At 46.7% G+C, this 18,004-nt stretch overlaps 1 protein-coding gene across 1 annotated transcript in view; it reads right to left on the minus strand.

Moving 5' to 3' along the window:
- Positions 1 to 18,004, minus strand: part of GYG1 (glycogenin 1) — a 36,703-nt gene that overhangs the window by 4,985 nt on the left and 13,714 nt on the right. The window contains exon 5 of the mRNA XM_062213370.1: positions 13,883 to 14,009. Within this exon, the coding sequence (XP_062069354.1) occupies positions 13,883 to 14,009 (127 nt within the window). The remainder of the gene's footprint in view (positions 1 to 13,882; positions 14,010 to 18,004) is intronic.

Consider the following 18,004-nt stretch of genomic DNA (forward strand, 5'->3'; position numbering starts at 1 on the left):
CTCCAAACTTGGCTGAGAGATCACAGCTATCCTAGCCAACTCACCAACACATAACGAAATACTTGCTGACTGTCAAATAGCATGCAGATTTTAGAGTTATATGAGAGATACTTCAAAAAATTCAAAGAAAAATACAATTAAAGAGGCCGGCACTGTGGCATATTGGGTAAAGCCAATGCCTGTAGTGCCGGTATCTCATATGGGCACCGTTTGGGTCCAGGCTGCTCTACTTCTGATCCAGCTCTCTGCTATGGCCTGGGAAAGCGGCAGAAGATGGCCCAAATGTTTGGGCCCCTGCACCCATGTGGGGGACCTGGAAGAAGCTCCTGGCTCCTGGCTCCGGATTGGCTCAGCTCCGGCCGTTGTGGCCATTTGGGGAGTGAACCAGTGTATGATGACTTCTCTCTGCCACTGCCTCTAATTGTGACTTTCAAGTAAATAAATGAATCTTTTAAAAAAATACAATTAAAGATGTTTCAGTGCAAAAAAGTTTTGAAATCTATGTATAGCTTTTTTTAAATTTTTTAATTTTTGACAGGGCAGAATGGACAGTGAGAGAGAGAGACAGAGAGAAAGGTCTTCCTCTTTCCGTTGGTTCACCCTCCAATGGCCGCTGCGGCCTGCGCACCGTGCTGATCCAATGGCAGGAGCCAGGTGCTTCTCCTGGTCTCCCATGCGGGTGCAGGGCCCAAGCACTTGGGCCACCCTCCACTGCCTTCCCCGGGCCACAGCAGAGAGCTGGACTGGAAGAGGGGCAACCGGGACAGAATCTGGCGCCCCGACCGGGACTAGAACCCAGTGTGCCGGCGCCGCTAGGCGGAGGATTAGCCTGTTGAGCCACAGTGCCGGCTATATAGCTTTTTCAAAAGGTGCATTTTTTATGAATTTTTTTGAAGACACCCCTCATATATCCATTCTACTTGTTAAAAAAAGACACTTGTGGTATATTCATATAATGGAATACAAAGAATACAGCAGTATGAATGGATGAACTACAGGTGTACCTATCAGGCAGCAAACAGATGAGTTCTCAACATACTTACGTTGACAAAAAATAAGCCAAATAGAATCAAATACATTTGATTCCACTTCCAAAAAGGCAAAATGAAACACAACAGAAGGTACTATTTAAGGATTAGAAAATAATCAATATAGGAGCTGGTGCATGGCTCACTTGATTAATCCTCTGCCTGTGGTGCCGGCATCCCATATGGGCGCCGGGTTCTAGTCCCAGTTGCTCCTCTTCCAGTCCAGCTCTCTGCTGTGGCCCAGGAGTGCAGTGAAGGATGGCCCAAGTCCTTGGGCCCTGCACCCGCATGGGAGACCAGGAAGAAGCCTGGCTCCTGGCTTCAGATCAGCGCAGTGCACTGGCCATAACAGCTATTTGGGGGGTGAACCAACAGAAGGAAGACCTTTCTCTCTGTCTATAACTCTACCTGTCAAATTGTAATAAAAAATAAAAAAATAATCAATATAAATTTCATGATTCAGGTTGCCTCTAGGGGAAGGGGAAGCTGTGATTGGAAGGGACAAATGGAAGCTAGGAAGGTACTGCTGGCCCACTTCCTAACTTGAATGTTGGGTTATAAAACTGCACATGTGTTTCACTTATACTCTTCTGTATACACGTAGTATATTTAAGATCGATTTGAAAGGCAGAGTGACACAGAGAAAGGGGAAAAGAGGGAGTGGGAGGGAGGGAGAGATCGCGATCTCCCATCTGCTGGTTTACTTTCCAAATGTCTACAACAGCTAGGGCTGGGCCAGGCCAAAGTCAGTAGCCTGGAAATCCATCTTGGTTTCACATGGAGCATTATTTGCTGCCTCCCAGGTGCATCAGGAAGAAGCTGGATCAGAAGTGGAGTAGCTGGGGTATGAACCAGGCACTCCAATATAGGATGCAGAGGTACCAAGAGGTGGCTTAACCCGTTGTGCCACAATACCCACTCTCACTATATTTCAAAATAAATAATATCTTTAAAAGAGTAAGAGTTAAGCTGGTCCTACTCTGGCTAGGAGGAAAAAAAATCTATGCCTATAAAAACAAATAGCAATAGATGTTATTTACTTAGGAATTCAGCGGCAGAGTGGCAGGACAGGAGCCGAGATGGTGGGGTTGACTTTAAGCTTGCATAGCAGATGGGGAGTTGGTGAAAATAAAGGGAATTCCAGACAGGGAGTGGCAGGTACAGGGTGAGCATCTGTGAGATTAACCAAGTATCCTCAGAGCCAGAGAGGAAGCTTTGAGGAGGGAAAGAAAGGAAAACAGGGACAGATCCCTGAGTACCCAGCTCAGCATTAGATGTTAGTGGATTATCCTAAAGGCAACCAAAGAATTGAAGTATGATACGCCAATCGAAATTCATGTAATCTTTCGTATGCTAAAGTTTATTTTGTAAAAAATGTTATGGACTTGATAAACAGCTGTCATTAGCTGAGCGTTTCCTATATTTGGAGCCTAAATTCTTTAAGTACATGATTGGGAGTAATGATATTCCTACAAAGTAGGTTTCACTGGTGTGTTAATTGAGGTGCTGAGACTGAGCCATCCAAAGCCACACCACTATTAAGTGTCAGAGATGGGATTTGGCACAGTTTTGCCTGCCTCTCAGGCTGGGCTCCCACTCCAGCGATGCTGCCACTCCAAAAATATGCGAGAAAAACAGGCTCTACTTGTGAAGTTCCTGCTTTTTAAGGGTGACTGATTATTCCAGAGTGTTTCCTCTGAAAATGAAGGGGATACCCGACACCTCAAGCTTTCTCTTTATACACATAGACTTCACACACACACACACTCTCTCTCTCACTCAATTTTAATCCTTTAAAGGACAGAAATGGTAATGACCAAATTTGTGCACAGATAGGGCAATCAAATGAGCAACTGCCGTGCATCAGGCACTATGCTCAGTGTGTGGCTCAAAATGCTTCTGTCCAAACAGTGGGATGGGCCATCTACATAGCAGTAAGTGTACTAGCACAGGCAAGGCTCCGAGGCAGGGCGAGCAGGCCAGTGCCGACTGGAAGGGCTAAGGGGATTCTAAAGAAAGAAATGCGGGAGGGATGTTCAGAGGCAGCTCTGTGCAGGCAGTGGGGCCCGGGCAACGTCTGGGAAAGATGGGCAGTGCTCAGGGAACTGCCTTCAACAAATGTCCTAACGGTGGTGGAGGGACCCAAGGCAGAGGTCTGACACCTGTGCGTGTGTTGGGGATTGGGGTGGGCAGGCGCTGCCTCATCCTAGCAGTATCAGTCCTCATGCCTAAAACGAGAACGAAGCTCTCAGCAGAAGCACATACTCCTCCGCCTTCCCAGATGTTCACTCCTCCTGAGCCCCTCCCCTGTCCGCAGCCATAGCACCCACCTGCTCCTTGTGAATTCACTGACCACTAAGTCTCAGCCCATGACTGGCCTAGACCTCACATAAATGGTGTACACAGTCATAACACTGTAATTCTAATAAAGACATGGTCTCCTGACAGTTCATGGAAAATGCACATTTTGAAAAAACTATGCCTAGATTTAAATTTTTTAAGATGTATTTACTTGCAAGAGTCACACAGAGAGAGGGGGGACACAGAGAAATCTTCCATCTATCTGCTGGCTCATTCCCCGGACGACTGCAAAGGCTGGGGCTTGGCCAGGCCTAACCCAGGAGCTTCTTCCTGGTCTCCCACGTGGGTGCAGGGGCCCAAGCATTTCGGCCATCTTCCACTGCTTTCCCCAGGCCATAGCAGGGAGATGGACAGGAAACGGAGCAGCCAGGACATGATCCGGTGCCCATATGGAATGCTGACATTGCAGGTGCTTTACCACAATGCTGCCCCCAATTTAAATTGGTTTTGTGTCAAAGTAATCTTTTAATCCTATTTTCCTTGAACTTTTTGAAGTACCTATATGTAGTATAAACTTTATTCCATTCTGATCTGTTCTCCTTGCAGTTCAAAAGTGAATAAGCAGTAGTAATAGCAAATGTACTTGTATATGGGAACCCATGTGTGCTAGGCACTGGTTAGTAGCTGCATGGTTTTCCTTAACTAATCTCCAAAATGACTATGTGAGGAAAGCAAGGTATGAAGAAGTTAGGTAACCTATCAAGCATCGTATGGCTGGTGAGTGACAAGGCTGGGATTTCATGCAGGCAGTCTGGCTCCAGAGCCAAGACTCTTAACTACAACAAGGCTCGCATTGTAAGGCACTACCAATGATGAGGGCGTTCTCTACGAGTGGCATTTGTTAATCCATGAACAACTCTCTGCCTATGGACAATCATTCTGGAAGTGGAAAAGGTATGGCTGAAATCCCTGGCAATAACCTCAGTGCAGTTGAGGGCAGAGCAATAGAAAGCAACCAGCAGGAAAGACAGTTAACACAGCAAGCAGCTTCGCACTGTCTGAAGGGACTGTTCTTAGAGGATGCAGTTTGCATCCTAGGGACACAAGTGGGACAAGGCCTAGATGGGGCTTCTTAGGACAAGCAGGTGACCCACATGGGCACTGTGCTGGGGAGTGTCTCAGGGCCCCCAGTTCCTCTCCAAGACCTCGTTCTACAGACTGAGGCTTTGTGCTCCAGTGGAGGAAGGACACAAGGGTTCATCCACCTGCACACTGCAACTGCCCAGTCCTTTGCAGTAGGCAGGAACACACGCCTTAACCTGTCCCAGCCTGGTGCAACCTCCCTCGGTCCTGGCTTCAGGCCAGCAGATCCCTCCGTGGCCCATGACCTCACTTTTGAATGTCAACAGGAATGCCATCTGGAGTAAGTCCATACTCTGTATTTCACTGTCGCTCAGGTCTTCAGCCCCACTTCCATGAATCCATGCTCTTGAGTGCCTTTTAATGCTCAATTACTTTTACTACCTGTGGCCAGCAGACGGATCCTCCCTCCTCCTTTACCTCTTCTACACAAGCAAGGTGTAAACTATATCCATCACACAGTCCTTTCCTGGCAGTCATGAGAAATTCTGGACAGGCCTGTTTGGGGCAGACACTGAGATCTTACAGGGTCAGAGATGGGGGTGGAACTGCTGTTTCTTCCAGCACTTCAGGAATTCCTTGAGTGCTGCTAAGATAGGGGTGGGGTGGAGGAATGAGACAGGAGAGCAGAATTGTGGAAGGCAGCATGGCAGAGGGATCATGGACCCTCCCAACAGCTACCCAAATGTCTGCAACAAAAGAAATGAAATTCCCAGATGTAAGCTGTGCGTAGGTTTCTTAAAAAATGAGCTGGAGCCAGGCTATTGAGGGGCGGGCCAGAAACAGCTCATGAGGATTCAGGTGTGTGAAGGCAGAGAGACGCACCAGATGGGAAGTCAGAAACATGCTGGGGGCATACAGCAATCCCACAGGGACTTCCCTGGCCAGCAGGGGAGGGGAGCTTGCTGACAGATGTAGGTGGCTGGTCTAACTGCCACACACCTAACTTCTATGGGAATGGACAGCAGTAAGGAACAGTCGGAGAACCAATTTTAGAGCCATGCTCTTTATGAGAAGAGCAGGCCTGGGTGAGTCATTGAGCATGCAAGGCTTGGGCCAGCCTAAGGGCCTTTGAAGTTGGGAGCAGGACTGCTAAGTGGGAAAAATGGGGCTCAGCTAGGAAGGTGGGAGGGAAGCTAAGAGAGACTTTGCCATTTCGTGATCCTGGAAATCACCTACAGCTCCCACTGAGTATAAGGGCCACTATCTGCACCTAACATCATGTAAACCGTCTTATATAAAGGTTTAGGAGTTGCTTTAACTGTGTATCTGTGTATCTTTCACTGTGTAACAAGCAAAGGAGCTTGAAGGGCTTGCCCTATTAGCTTTCCTGATGACACACTGGACAAAGAACAGAGGAGCACAGCAGGAGGTCTCAGGCTCCAGTCTGGTTTGTTACCGAGTTTCACCTCATGGAGACATGAACTTCAAATGATTATTGTTTTATGTCTCAACCAGGTTTCTTGAGAAATGCTTCTAAAAATCGTTTTCTGTCACCTTAGTTTATCCTTGTCACTTATGCAAATCCAAAATAACCACATCAAGATGAAGGAAGAGCAAGATCATAAGTCAAGAGAGAAATTATTTCATGCTTAAAAGAATCTTTCAGCCTGAATGTGAATCTGAGGGCACATCTTACAGGAGGGTAACCCAGGATACTTCTCTGTCTTTAATCTCCCTTCCACTTATGGCAACAATCAGGTACCAGTAAGAATCTAGTTGGTTGGCGAGGGCAAAATAGTTAGCTGGTAAATAAGAAAGGGAAATGCTGATGTCAGAGGATAAAGCCGAGCTGACCTCGCCCCAGAACAAGGGTAAGCAAGATTCCCTGACTCACTCCCTGATTTATCCAGCAAGCTGCCAGCCAGGAAAAAAAAAAAAAAAAAGTTCAGTATACATCACAATTGTCTCTAAACTACTGAGAGCCATTCATTCTGACCCACTAAGGGGGATTGGTCTCAGCTTGCACACATCTCTTAAAATAAGTGTTCTAATTTTAACTTGATAGAATCTCAAAAGAGTCACCCAGATCACAAGACTCGGTTTGAACCCGAGCCAGCAATAATACTGCTTATGTTAGCCGTTAAAGTAATCCCTGTGACCTGATGCTACCAAAAGATCAGATAGAATTTTCGTGACTAGTTTAGTAGTTGGGAAACACAGCTGGTAACACGCGGGGGAGACTATGGAGCAGAACAGGCGCTAACCCAAGACAGTGCACAGGGAAACAGTCTGAATTCTCACTCTGCCCTTCCAGAGCAGCATTCAGAGGGAGAACGGTGGTCTTGCTTTGTTAACACTTGTCTGAGAAATACGGCAGCAAGGCCTCACGACTCACCTGCACACAAGCCCTTCCCCAACCCATGAGCCACCTGTCCTCTCTCACCAAAACATCCCCTTCTCTTAGCCACTGACCTTCTAAGTCAAGTCACACACCCAAGTGCCCATGGGGTAGAGCCGATCAATGTAGGTGGGGAGTGGACGGTGAGGCTGGGGCTGTGGCACACAGGAGTGCTTGTGCCATTGCCAGAAGACAGCTGCTACCCAACAGCCAAGGACCACGGCCCCCAGGGGCCTACTCAATTTTTCCTTGCAACGACTCCCAAGAGTGGCCTGGAAATCAGAACAATGTCAGTTCTCAAGAGCAGACCTAGACTGGGGCCTAGCTGACTCCAAGCCTGGCAGGCCTTTCTTCACAAACTAGGTCAGGAAAAGACTCACCATGTCAGGCCACTGGGGGCGCTGTTCTGGGGGTAGCATGCCATTCGTCTCTACTACTTGAGTGCTCATCATGTAACCAAAACATGCATCCACCCTCCAGCAGCAACAGGGCCCACACACCCTGCCTCATACATTGTTGTTGTTTTAAGACTTATTTACTTACTTGAGAGGCAGAGCTACAGACAGAAAGAAGGAAAGACTGAGAGAGGTCTTCCATCCACTGGTTCACTCCCCAAATAGCCACAACAGCCAGAGCTGGGCCGATCTGAAGCCAGGAGTTTCCTCCAGGTCTCCCATGGGGGTGCAGAGGCCTAAGCACTTGGGCATCCTCCACTGCCCTCTCAGGCCACTAGTAGGGAGTGGTATCGGAAGTGGAGCAGCAGGTACTCGAATTGGCTCCCATATGGGATACCAGCGTCACAGGCGGAGGCTTACCCTACTATGTCACAGAGCTGGCTCCATTCATTGTTTCTAAAGATGAACTGTATAGGCTCCTACCTGAAGCTGATCTCTCCACTGTGTGCTGGGTCCCACACCGTTTCACCTACTCGAGGACATAACTCTATCATGTTCCCCTCTACTCCCAATTTGTCTGCCTGTTAATGTTCTCTTCCCCCTAATAGCAATCCCATAAAAACCCCATGCTCTAACACCTCACATTTTCACAAAAACAATCAGCACCACCCTCTCTGGGCCCCACGTTCCCATCCGGCACCATCCCTTTGCTCAGATGCCTCAGAATTTTCTGCCTCCAATGTGCCGCCTCCTCGTGGACCTGCTCCAACCAGCCTCTCTCCTCCACGGTTCCACCAAGTTCTCTTGGCAAAGTCACCAGTGACCTCCACCTTCTACAACCAGTGCCAATCTGCAGCTGCTTTCCCATCTGACCTATCACAGCGCCTGACACAGAGGGATCCCTCCTTCCTCCGTGAAGCACTTCTTTGCTTAGCTTCTAAAACACTGCACCTCCCGGGGTCTCCTCTTACCTTGCTGTCCTTGGTCTCTTGTCCCTCTTCGTCCTTATTTTTCTGCCTCAGGGCTCAGTCTTCGGGGACTCTTTCTTACAGATAATCACTCCCTTGGTGACATCACCTTGTCTCGTGGGCTATAAATACCACTTCTCTGCTGACACCACTCCTGGTTATGTCTCACCCTGACCTCTCTCCTGACCTCCTGACTTTTACGTCTACTTGCCTATTCTACACTCTTGCTAGGATGTTAATATACACCCCAAACTTCGTACATCCCAAACCTAGCACATCCAATACAGCTCTGACCCACACCAGCCCCACGAACCTGCTTCACTCCTGGTTGTTCCCATTCCAGGAAATGGCAACTCTATCATTCTGGCTGCACAGGCCACCAGCCTGTACCAGACACATTTGACATACACCACCAAGTATCTGACTTTTCCAAAGAAGTTGGAAACTTGGGTTTTATAAACAATGATAATGGAGTTTTAAAAAAAATTCTGGGTAGCAGAAATAAAATCTGCTAGGGCACAGACTCAGGGGATACATCAAAATGCTCATGGGAAAAATGGAATTAAAATATAAGTTTATTTTGATGCAAACTTTTTTTGAAATTTTTGTACAATTTTTTGTCATAGTACACATTTTTTCATGAACTTTTTTGGAGACCTGCCATATAACAGGTGTGAAGCCCACGGGTATGGGAGCTATAAGGAAGCTGTCCGTGCCTTTCCTCTCCCGTGAGCTCCCTCTTCTGTTGAGACAGGATTTCTCCTGTCTCAACCCACATGAGGTCACTTCTTGTGCCCTTCATTGCCTATTGTCGGAGGGGCCTCTGAAGGCTGGGGTGGGTCTGAGATGGAAGTTATTCCCTTATGATGAAGACTGGGGCAGGGCGGCTGACCAGGCAAATCATCTGATTGACACTTAGGGGTGAGGTCAGAATGACCAGATGGCCACGTTGCTGGGCTGTACAGGCATCGCTAATACCCAGAAAAGAGGAGCAAGATGTCTGTGCAGCCACCACTCGATTCTTTTTGAACATGCAGCCCCTAAGGGACCATGGCGCGCCACAGACAGGAACTCTGCACACCTAAGCAGCTGCCAGTGGAGGAGACGAGGAGCTCCCTTGTTCCTCCCCGGGACTCGGCTGTGCTGAATGTGTGACACGCAGCGCGTGCTTCAGCACTGCCGGGTAGGTCAACCAATGACCTGAGAAGAAGAGCGATGCAAACTACAACAGCCTCAGGGTTCTAGGTGGAGTACGAATGAGAAAAAAGAAATGAAAACTGGCTGGCCCCATGGCTCACTTGGCTAATCCTCCGCCTGTGGCACTGGCACGCCAGGTTCTAGTCCCGGTTGCTCATCTTCCAGTCCAGCTCTCTGCTGTGGCCCAGGAGGGCAGCAGAGGATGGCCCAAGTGCTTGGGTCTCTGCACCCGCATGGGAGACTGGGAGGAAGTACCCGGCTCCTGGCTTCGGATCGGCGCAGCACCGGTCGTAGCAGCCATTAGGGGAGTGAACCAACGGAAGGAAGACCTTTCTCTCTGTCTCTCACTGTCTACAACTCTCTCTCTGTCTCTCTCACTAACTCTGCCTGGCAAAAAAAAAAAAAAAAGAAAAAAAGAAATGAAATGAAAATAGAAAGGCTACAGCTTCAACAAATAGTCATGGGGAGAGTTGGGGCCAAGGACATCTTGAACAATCAGATCAGAAATACAAAGAACAAAAGAATTTACCACGCTGATGATTCTATTTGTTTTTTGGGAAAATACTGATTTTAAATATGTTTGATAGAGTCTTAGTGAGTGAGTCACAGTCTTGTAAAAAGAGATTCATACAACTATCCTCAGAAAAGTTTAAGACAGTGAAATAAATGGGAATTCTCAGATCCTATCTCAGTTCAAGTAAGAGGGCAAAACAAAACATTAATATGAAAATTATTTGGCAAATCAGGCTTGTAGTCAATCAGTTGGCCAGTTAATTTGTGTGGTAACTTAGAGCAATACCAGAGAATTCTGTATCTTGGGTTTAGGTTTGTTTCATATAACATGCTATGATATAAAGAACTTTTAGTCAGTGGGTATAATAGAAAGCTAAAATGGAATTAAATGACTGACACAACAAAATAATGAAAAAATTTTTTCCTAGCATTCTACATAAACCAAATTCTATATGCTATATGGATGAAATAGGTCCTTCAGTTGGAAAAAACTTTGAAAAACCTCTAATAGTCATTAAAAGTCTTTTATATCCCAAACATTATGCTTGGTACTTTCAAAATTAACATGAATTTGAGCCATTTCAAATATATTATTTCATTACAAATGTACTTATAACTTGTCTCCCAATGCATACACTAAAAATTAACTTAAAAATCACTAAACCAAACATTTGAATTCTCAAATGATGCTGTGTTGAGAGGGTTTTCTATTACAAAAAAGATTACTAATTTTGCCTTTAGGAAGCTACATTTTTGAGCATTCAAAGTGGTAAAACTATTAAAGCTCTTTATTTAGTTCTATCCAAATAATACACAGAAAAAAAAATCTTCACTTTGCTATCTCATGGCTCACGTTCATGTTAAGTCTGATTCATACTGCTGAAACTTCACAGAACATCAAAGGCCACACTGTTCCAAGGCAGCCAAGGCGCTGAGATTCTGGGGTTTCTAAGTATTGCCTTGGTGACCTTATGGCACATGTTTGGAGCTGGGGACACAAACTCTCGTTTCTTGCTTTGTGGAGCCCAAGTGGCTCTAAACCAGGCCACAGTCTCCTATTCTAACTACCATTCCCCATGCAACCTAGGGAAGACCTAGGTGCTCCTCAGTCCTGGAGACTACCAAGGATGTTCTGAATACCTGGGTGAGGCTTCAAAGTCACAGGGGCTCTTTGAGGAGCAGCTGTGGTGGCCCAAATGTTCATGACGGGCTACTTTGGTTTGCAAAGGATTTGGCATTTTTTTACATTAGTTGAAACAAAAAAGAAATGCAACTCCCTGCACCTTTTCAACCCTTCCCAATGTAAGGAAAGGTAAGCAGATGTATCTTTGGAGATGGGTCTCTGCAAGAAAAGTTAAAACATTCCCCGGCAGTGGCAAGGGAAGACGAATTCTTTGATCTGGTTTCAACATTGCCAAACAGGCAGCCGTGGGGTGAGCCGAGGCAGGGCTTTGAGAGCCTTATCGCAGAAATGTAGCGCTGACACCCTCAAGGGCGAGCTACTGAGCAGCAACAGGGACTCCCGCCAGCCCGCAGGCCGGCCGACATCTGGCTAATGGATGGAGTCACTCGCAACCTCCCCAGTGCATCTCATACTCTATAGTAAGGGTAATAAACCAAGGAGATTGCCAAAATTAGCACTTCTTCATTGAGCCCGGAAGGAAAAACCAGCTTGACCATTGTAATTTAGATCTCAACTGTTTTTTTCTGGGAAACCCATTTAGAGGATCTATACGCAACTAGGTTCTTAAGAGAAGGGGGCCGAGGTTCCAGCAACGAAGTCCATACCCTCCTCAACCTCCACCCCAGCAAATAGTTAACACTCTGCTCCTGTTTCTTGTTCTGCTATGTTAAAATAAATGCAAGCAATGTGTGCAAATCAGGCTGTCCCTGGAAGACACAGTGTGTTCAACATTGGCCAGTACGGTAAGGATAAGAGGGAGTCAAACTGAGGCACCGGGGAAATAGTTGCTAGGTACTGAGGGCCACATCACACCATCTGGGAACTGAGACCAAGTAGCGGATATCAGATTCCTACCTCCACAAGGTGCTCACCCCAAGGCACCTGCTCACTACGCAGAATTTTTATCAGAGTGGTCACACTATTAACATTTCTCTTTCCCACTCTTTTTTGCTTCTAAGGCGAATTCAGTAAATTAAATTAAAAGCAACTGCCCTATTGTACACAAACTCCACTCTCTGGAGTCAAGATATCATGGTGCGCAGGACACTATTCAAAAACGCAGGGTTAGGTAGGAGGCTAAAAGGATGCAAATGAGTCAGGTCCACAGCTCTGTGCGAGACAGATTTGTATTTTACAAGGCCAACAACTGAGAGGTGAAAACAACGCTTCTGCTGCTCCTCCCTTTATAAACAGCGGATCTGGTTCTGGGTGCTTGGCTCAGAGCACGATTGGTGAACTTGAGTTTGCCTGTTTCAGAAAGGGAAGACAATCGAGAGGCTGTTGGATACATTTGCCAAGACAACAGTGGGGAGGAAAGGGCACCAGATGCTTATAATCCTTATCTGGGGATGCTGACAGAGCAGCTAGAGAAGAGAGAAGGAAACATTTCTGCCGTAAAGCCAGCCAGGCTCGCCACGGCGGTGTGAGACTTGTGCGGAGCACTCTGGATAATGAAACATGAGGAGTGAAAGGCCCTTTGTTTCCTGCTCTCCCAGGAATGCCCGTCAGAGAGAGAGAGATGGCCAAGACAAGGCCAACTTGATGAAGGGCTTCCCTGCTCACGGCTGTGCCTCGTCGTCAACCTGACAGCTAGGCTCCTGTTCAAGAGATCTGAATCATCATCTTAGCTCAACACACAGAGTCAGAGGCTGAAGACCGGGACCCGGGCCCTCCCGGTACAGAGCACACACCAAACGATCCTATCACAGCAAGTCACGGCACCCACAGCCATCGCCTGCTGCTCACTCATGCACACAAACTCACTGCATCTCGTTCCAACCCTATGAGGGACACACTCTTCCTCCTCATTTATACACAGGGGAACTGAAGCGTAGAGTCCTAATCATGGAGCAGAAAAAGGACTTTCCTGGCTTCAAGGATTGCTCTCAATGCTATACTTCTCTCAAACAAGACTGACTCATCACCTACCCTTCTCTGAGCACGAAGTGTAAGCCAGACCACTGTGCATACTTCCCTCAACCCAGGCTCACGATAACCCCACGGACACGTTGGATCAGGGAAGTCAGGACCTAGGCTAAGGTCCCCTTCCAGCAAGGGGCTACTCTAAGATGTGAACTGAGCCCAACTCCCAACCAGGACACCGCACTGCAGCCTGCATCTCACTACCCATGACAACCATGAAGGGAATGGAGTCGTACAGGAGGGAATGTGACAGTGCCAGTATAAAGTGGAGGCCAGGTTTGTGCCTAATGCATGAATTGTACAGTTTATGTGGGTTTTTAACATTTATTTACTTATTTATTTGCAAGAGCAAAAGAGAGAGAGAAAGGAAATAAGCTTCTATCTGCTGGTTCTCTCCTCCAAATGCCTGCAACAGTCCCAGGCTAGGGCCAAAGCAGGGAGTTGGGAACTCCAGTCAGATCTCCCATGTGGGTGGGCAATGACCCAACTACTTGAGCTCTCACTTTTGGCTCCCAGAGTCTGCACTGTCAGCACGCTGGAGTCAGGAGCAAAGCTGAATATTGAACCCAGGCAGTCGGATACAGGATTTGGGCATCTTAACTACTAGGTCAAATGCCTGTCCCCTACTCTGTGTTCCTGACTAGGGGTGATTTAACAGAAGGCCAGACACCAGGAACTGTCCTTTAAGGCAGCTACATGGGGTGAGTCTAAACATAAAGCAATCAACAGCATCAAAACATCTCCCAATTGCAGCCAAGTTTCTCCTAATAAAAAGACTTTCCTCAATGTCCCCACCCTTTTTGCCTCAGAATGACAAAGAGGCAACTCCAAAATCTTAAGCCCCACTCCTCCTTCCCTCACCATCCCCAACAGGTTAAACAATTTGCACTTACACTTTGAATGCTGGGAGGTAGGAGTATATAGAAATGCTGCTTAGGTTATAAATAAATGGCAGGTGTTTTCTGATATCTGTTGTTGCCCAGCTGTTAAAAAATGTGTTCAGTAAGCCCTGGTCCCCACCTGGAAGAAAAAAAAAAGGCATTATAGTTAACAAATCTCCAGGAAAGATCAACAATTTCATAGGAATATATAACTAGAACTTTAAAATAGATCCACATTCCACATCACACCCCTTAAGGACATTTTAGTGGGTAGTGATTTCTCTGATTTAATTAACTCACTAAATATTTACTGAGAAGCTGCTACGTGCCAGATAAAGGAGCAGGCACTGCAGAGGCAACAGTGAACAATTCAGGGTCTTCTTCACAAGGGCCTTTGTGGGGGTGGGAGTGTTGATACTGCAACCAAGAGTCGACCAACACCGCTAACGGCAATGAGGGCAGTGAAGGACGCACAGGGTGCTGTGAGTGCACGCACAAGTGGCTCCCAGAGCCTCCCAGGAGCATGCTGTGTGTGAGCCAAGATCTGAGGGGAGCATGGGCATCTGCGGCAAACCGAGGGAGTTGGAAGAGGGATAATGGTGTTCCAGCACGCACACCAGTCCTGGGCTGAGAAGGAACGTGAAGCTTTTAAGAAAAGAAGACCTGGCAGGTGGACTGCAGAGAGGGGAACAGGGTACACCAGCTGAGTTCCAGAGAGGTAGGGAAGGCCAGACCTCACCAGCATTAGAAGTTATAAACGTTTCCCCAAGAGCCATTGGAGAGAAAAAGGTAAAAAGCAATAGAAAGCAAACTGGAATTGAGGAATTGTTTTCTGGGACCTCCAACTGTTGGCTCATGGACAGAGGCCCAGGAGGCCACAGCATGCCTGTGGTGTGCTCTCCTGCCACTGACCAAGCCTCTGGGCAGGTTGCCAGTGAATCATTGCTGTGGCCACGGTCAACCACAACTACACGGCAAAGTACTTGGCTCAACACGTAGGGCTCCCAGATCACACACATTCTTCACACAGTGAGGACCCTGGCTGTTCATTCAAAAGAAATGAAAATACACATCTAAACAGCTGTCTGACCTAAATTGTGTAAGTAACCAAACAGGTCCCTAAGCCACGTCATACCCATTCCATGGAGTCCTTGTGCTTTGTTTTGGACTCACAGGACTTCAGAAAGCACGTTTAGTACCAGAGTCCCTCATGCAGGCCACCGGTGTGAGGGCACAGGGGATGGAAGGCAGGAGAATCCTGCTGGCTCTTCTAAGGGTGATCCTGGCATCCCTCAGTCACTGCCCTCCTTGGTGAGCTTTGCCCCAAGTTCCAGTTTCCTTTCTCAACATACAGCAAGTCCAACTGCCTGTCACTGAGACTCAGGTGTTTTGGTTTTGATGCAAAACCAAAAATCTAAAGATTTATTCAACTAAAAGAGGTAAATAGTGAGATTTAGTTAAATAAAAGAGGTAAGCACTGAGATGAGGAATTTAGGTTCAAAATCCAAATGCATCTTGTCCATCCTCTGGTTTCCTATCCTTTTCACATACCTTCCACCAACTCTAAGGATCAGCATTCACTGGGTAATGTCCTTGGAGCAACCTCTCAGGTCTGACAGGTCCCCATTCTTCAAGGGACAAACATCAAAGCTTCACCCTCATAAGTTCCAAAGGACAGTGAATGTCGCAACAGGATATACTACACTCTGATAAAGAAGATGTCGACTGAATAGTTTACGTTCACCAAAAGCTGCATGTTGGAACCCTAACCCTCAGGGCAGGGTTAAGTTGCTGCTCGGGTCACCCACAACCATGTCAGAGTGCCTGATTCAAGAGCTGGCTACACTGCTTCTCATCCAGCTTCCTGCTACTGTATACCCTGGAAGGCAGCAGACAATGGTTTAAGTGCCTGGGTCCCTGCCACCCATGTGGGAGACCTGAATTGAGTTCTGGGCCTCTGGCTTTGGCTTGGTCCAACTCTGGTTATTGCAGGCACTTGAAGAATAAGCCAGTAGATAGAAGATTTCTCTCTCCTCTTCCTGCCTTTCAAATAAAATTGAAATAAAAATTACAAAACAAAAGGAAAAGAAATTCTAACCTCAAGGTGATGGTAGGAGGAGGTGGGGCCTTTAGACCATGATCGGATCATGAGGGTAGAGACCTCATGAATGGCATCAGGGCCCTCATAAAAGGGGCTCGAGAGGTTCCAGCAGAGACAACTGTTTATGGACCCGCAAACAGGCCTTCTCCACACACCACAGATGCTGGGGCCTTGATCCTGAACTTCCCAGCCTTCAGGACAGGGAGAAATTCCTGTTGTTTAGAAGCCACCCAGTCTACAGTACGATGGCACAGCAGCTCAAATGGACGCAGACAGACAAAAGATGATTCGAGTAATACAAACAGACATAATTCGAGGCATAAAATATTAAAGCCAAAACACCACACCACTCATCAGTCTTGTTTGGGATTCGACAAAGCTACACAGATATATGAGGATAGGTGCTAGTGGCTGAGGTGTCAAGCTATGAAGTCTTTAATTCCCTTTGATACATAACCATCAAAATAAGGGTCCAGGAAATGTGCAAAGCAGCCGATTCATAATAGGACAATCCTGGAAATGGGCGTGTGAACGTGGTACATTCACACAACAGACCGGAACTCTGCCATAGGAAGGAGAAACTATGGAGCCACACAGCAACTGGGATCTCGTCAAGGAGCCATGCTTAGTGGGAAACGCCAATCCCCTGGGTTACACACCATGTGACCCCATTTATCTAACATTCTTCAAGTGGTCAAAGTAGACAGAAGACATGTGTGGCTGCCAGGGGTGAGGGTCGGGGAGCAGGAGAGGTGGCTGTGCTATGAGAGGGGTCCCAGGGGACCCGGGTGGCAGTACTGCTCTGCACTGTGACTGTGGTGGTTGTTCTAATCTGTGCACCTAAAAGCTGCACAGAAAACACACCCACAGCCATACACACGAATGATGGTGACACCTGAGTGAGCCTGCTGGATTATATCAACAGCAACTTCCAAGCTGATATTATAGTTATGCAAGCTATTTCTAGGGGGGAAATTGAGGGAAGGGTATATGGGATCTCTTCTGTTTATTAGAACAGTATGTGACTTTCCAGCTCTCAAGCAGTCCCCCCGCCAAGTCCAAGGATTAATGTGGTTGTAGTACAAAATACACCCAGGAAGTACTAGTTGTTAGCTTCTAGATTCCACAAGAACCGAGGTTATGGCTCTTTTGCTGACCATACAATTCTAGCATGCAGTGGAATGCCTCACACAGAGGCAAATTATGTGTGAAATGAATGCAAGAACCTTGAAAATATTCTGTAACAAAGTTGTCTTAAACGTTCCACCAGATAGGAAGGGTTGGCTTGCTGTGATGCCAATCGCTCATGGGAACATCACTCAGCCACTGAAACTCATATCTATGAAGACAGCAGTCCAGCGGGTAACCTGTCCAGCTGCACATGCTATGATGATTGAGAGCATACACATGAAGAAACCTCCACTTTGGAAGAAAACAAATGAAACAGCAGCAACTGTGCTGGGGACTGCTGGTTACGGGTGTTCTTCTCCCTACTTTTCCTTATTATTTTCATAATGTAAAAATAGAACACAATTAGGGCGAAAAATGAGAATTGTGCTGAGACCTTTCTTTCCAAACACTGTTATTTTTATTCTTTACTGTCGAAAGAAAACTATGTGTAGACCATATAGTGTATTAGTAATACCACTCTATAAATCCAGTGTCTGAACCTGAACATGAACAACTGGCCCTTCCCACCAGAGGCACCTACCCGTCACGAATTCTGTTCTAACTGTCTTGCTTTCCTTTATTTAGCCACATATAATACCCATTTCTAGATAACACATGTGTTTTTGAATGCTCTATAATGTGGGTATCATACTATGTTTTTCCTACAGCATATTATAAGATCTTTTTATCTTCTGTATATAAAGAGAATTGAAAATGAATCTTGATGCAAATGGAAGGGGAGAGGGAGCGGGAGAGGGGAGGGTTGCGGGTGGGAGGGAAGTTATGGGAGGGGGAAGCCATTGTAATCCATAAGCTGTACACTGGAAATTTATATTCATTAAATAAAAGTTAAAAAAAAAATA

The sequence above is a fragment of the Lepus europaeus genome, chromosome 2, assembly GCF_033115175.1.
Source record: "Lepus europaeus isolate LE1 chromosome 2, mLepTim1.pri, whole genome shotgun sequence".
NCBI classification, from domain to species: domain Eukaryota; kingdom Metazoa; phylum Chordata; class Mammalia; order Lagomorpha; family Leporidae; genus Lepus; species Lepus europaeus.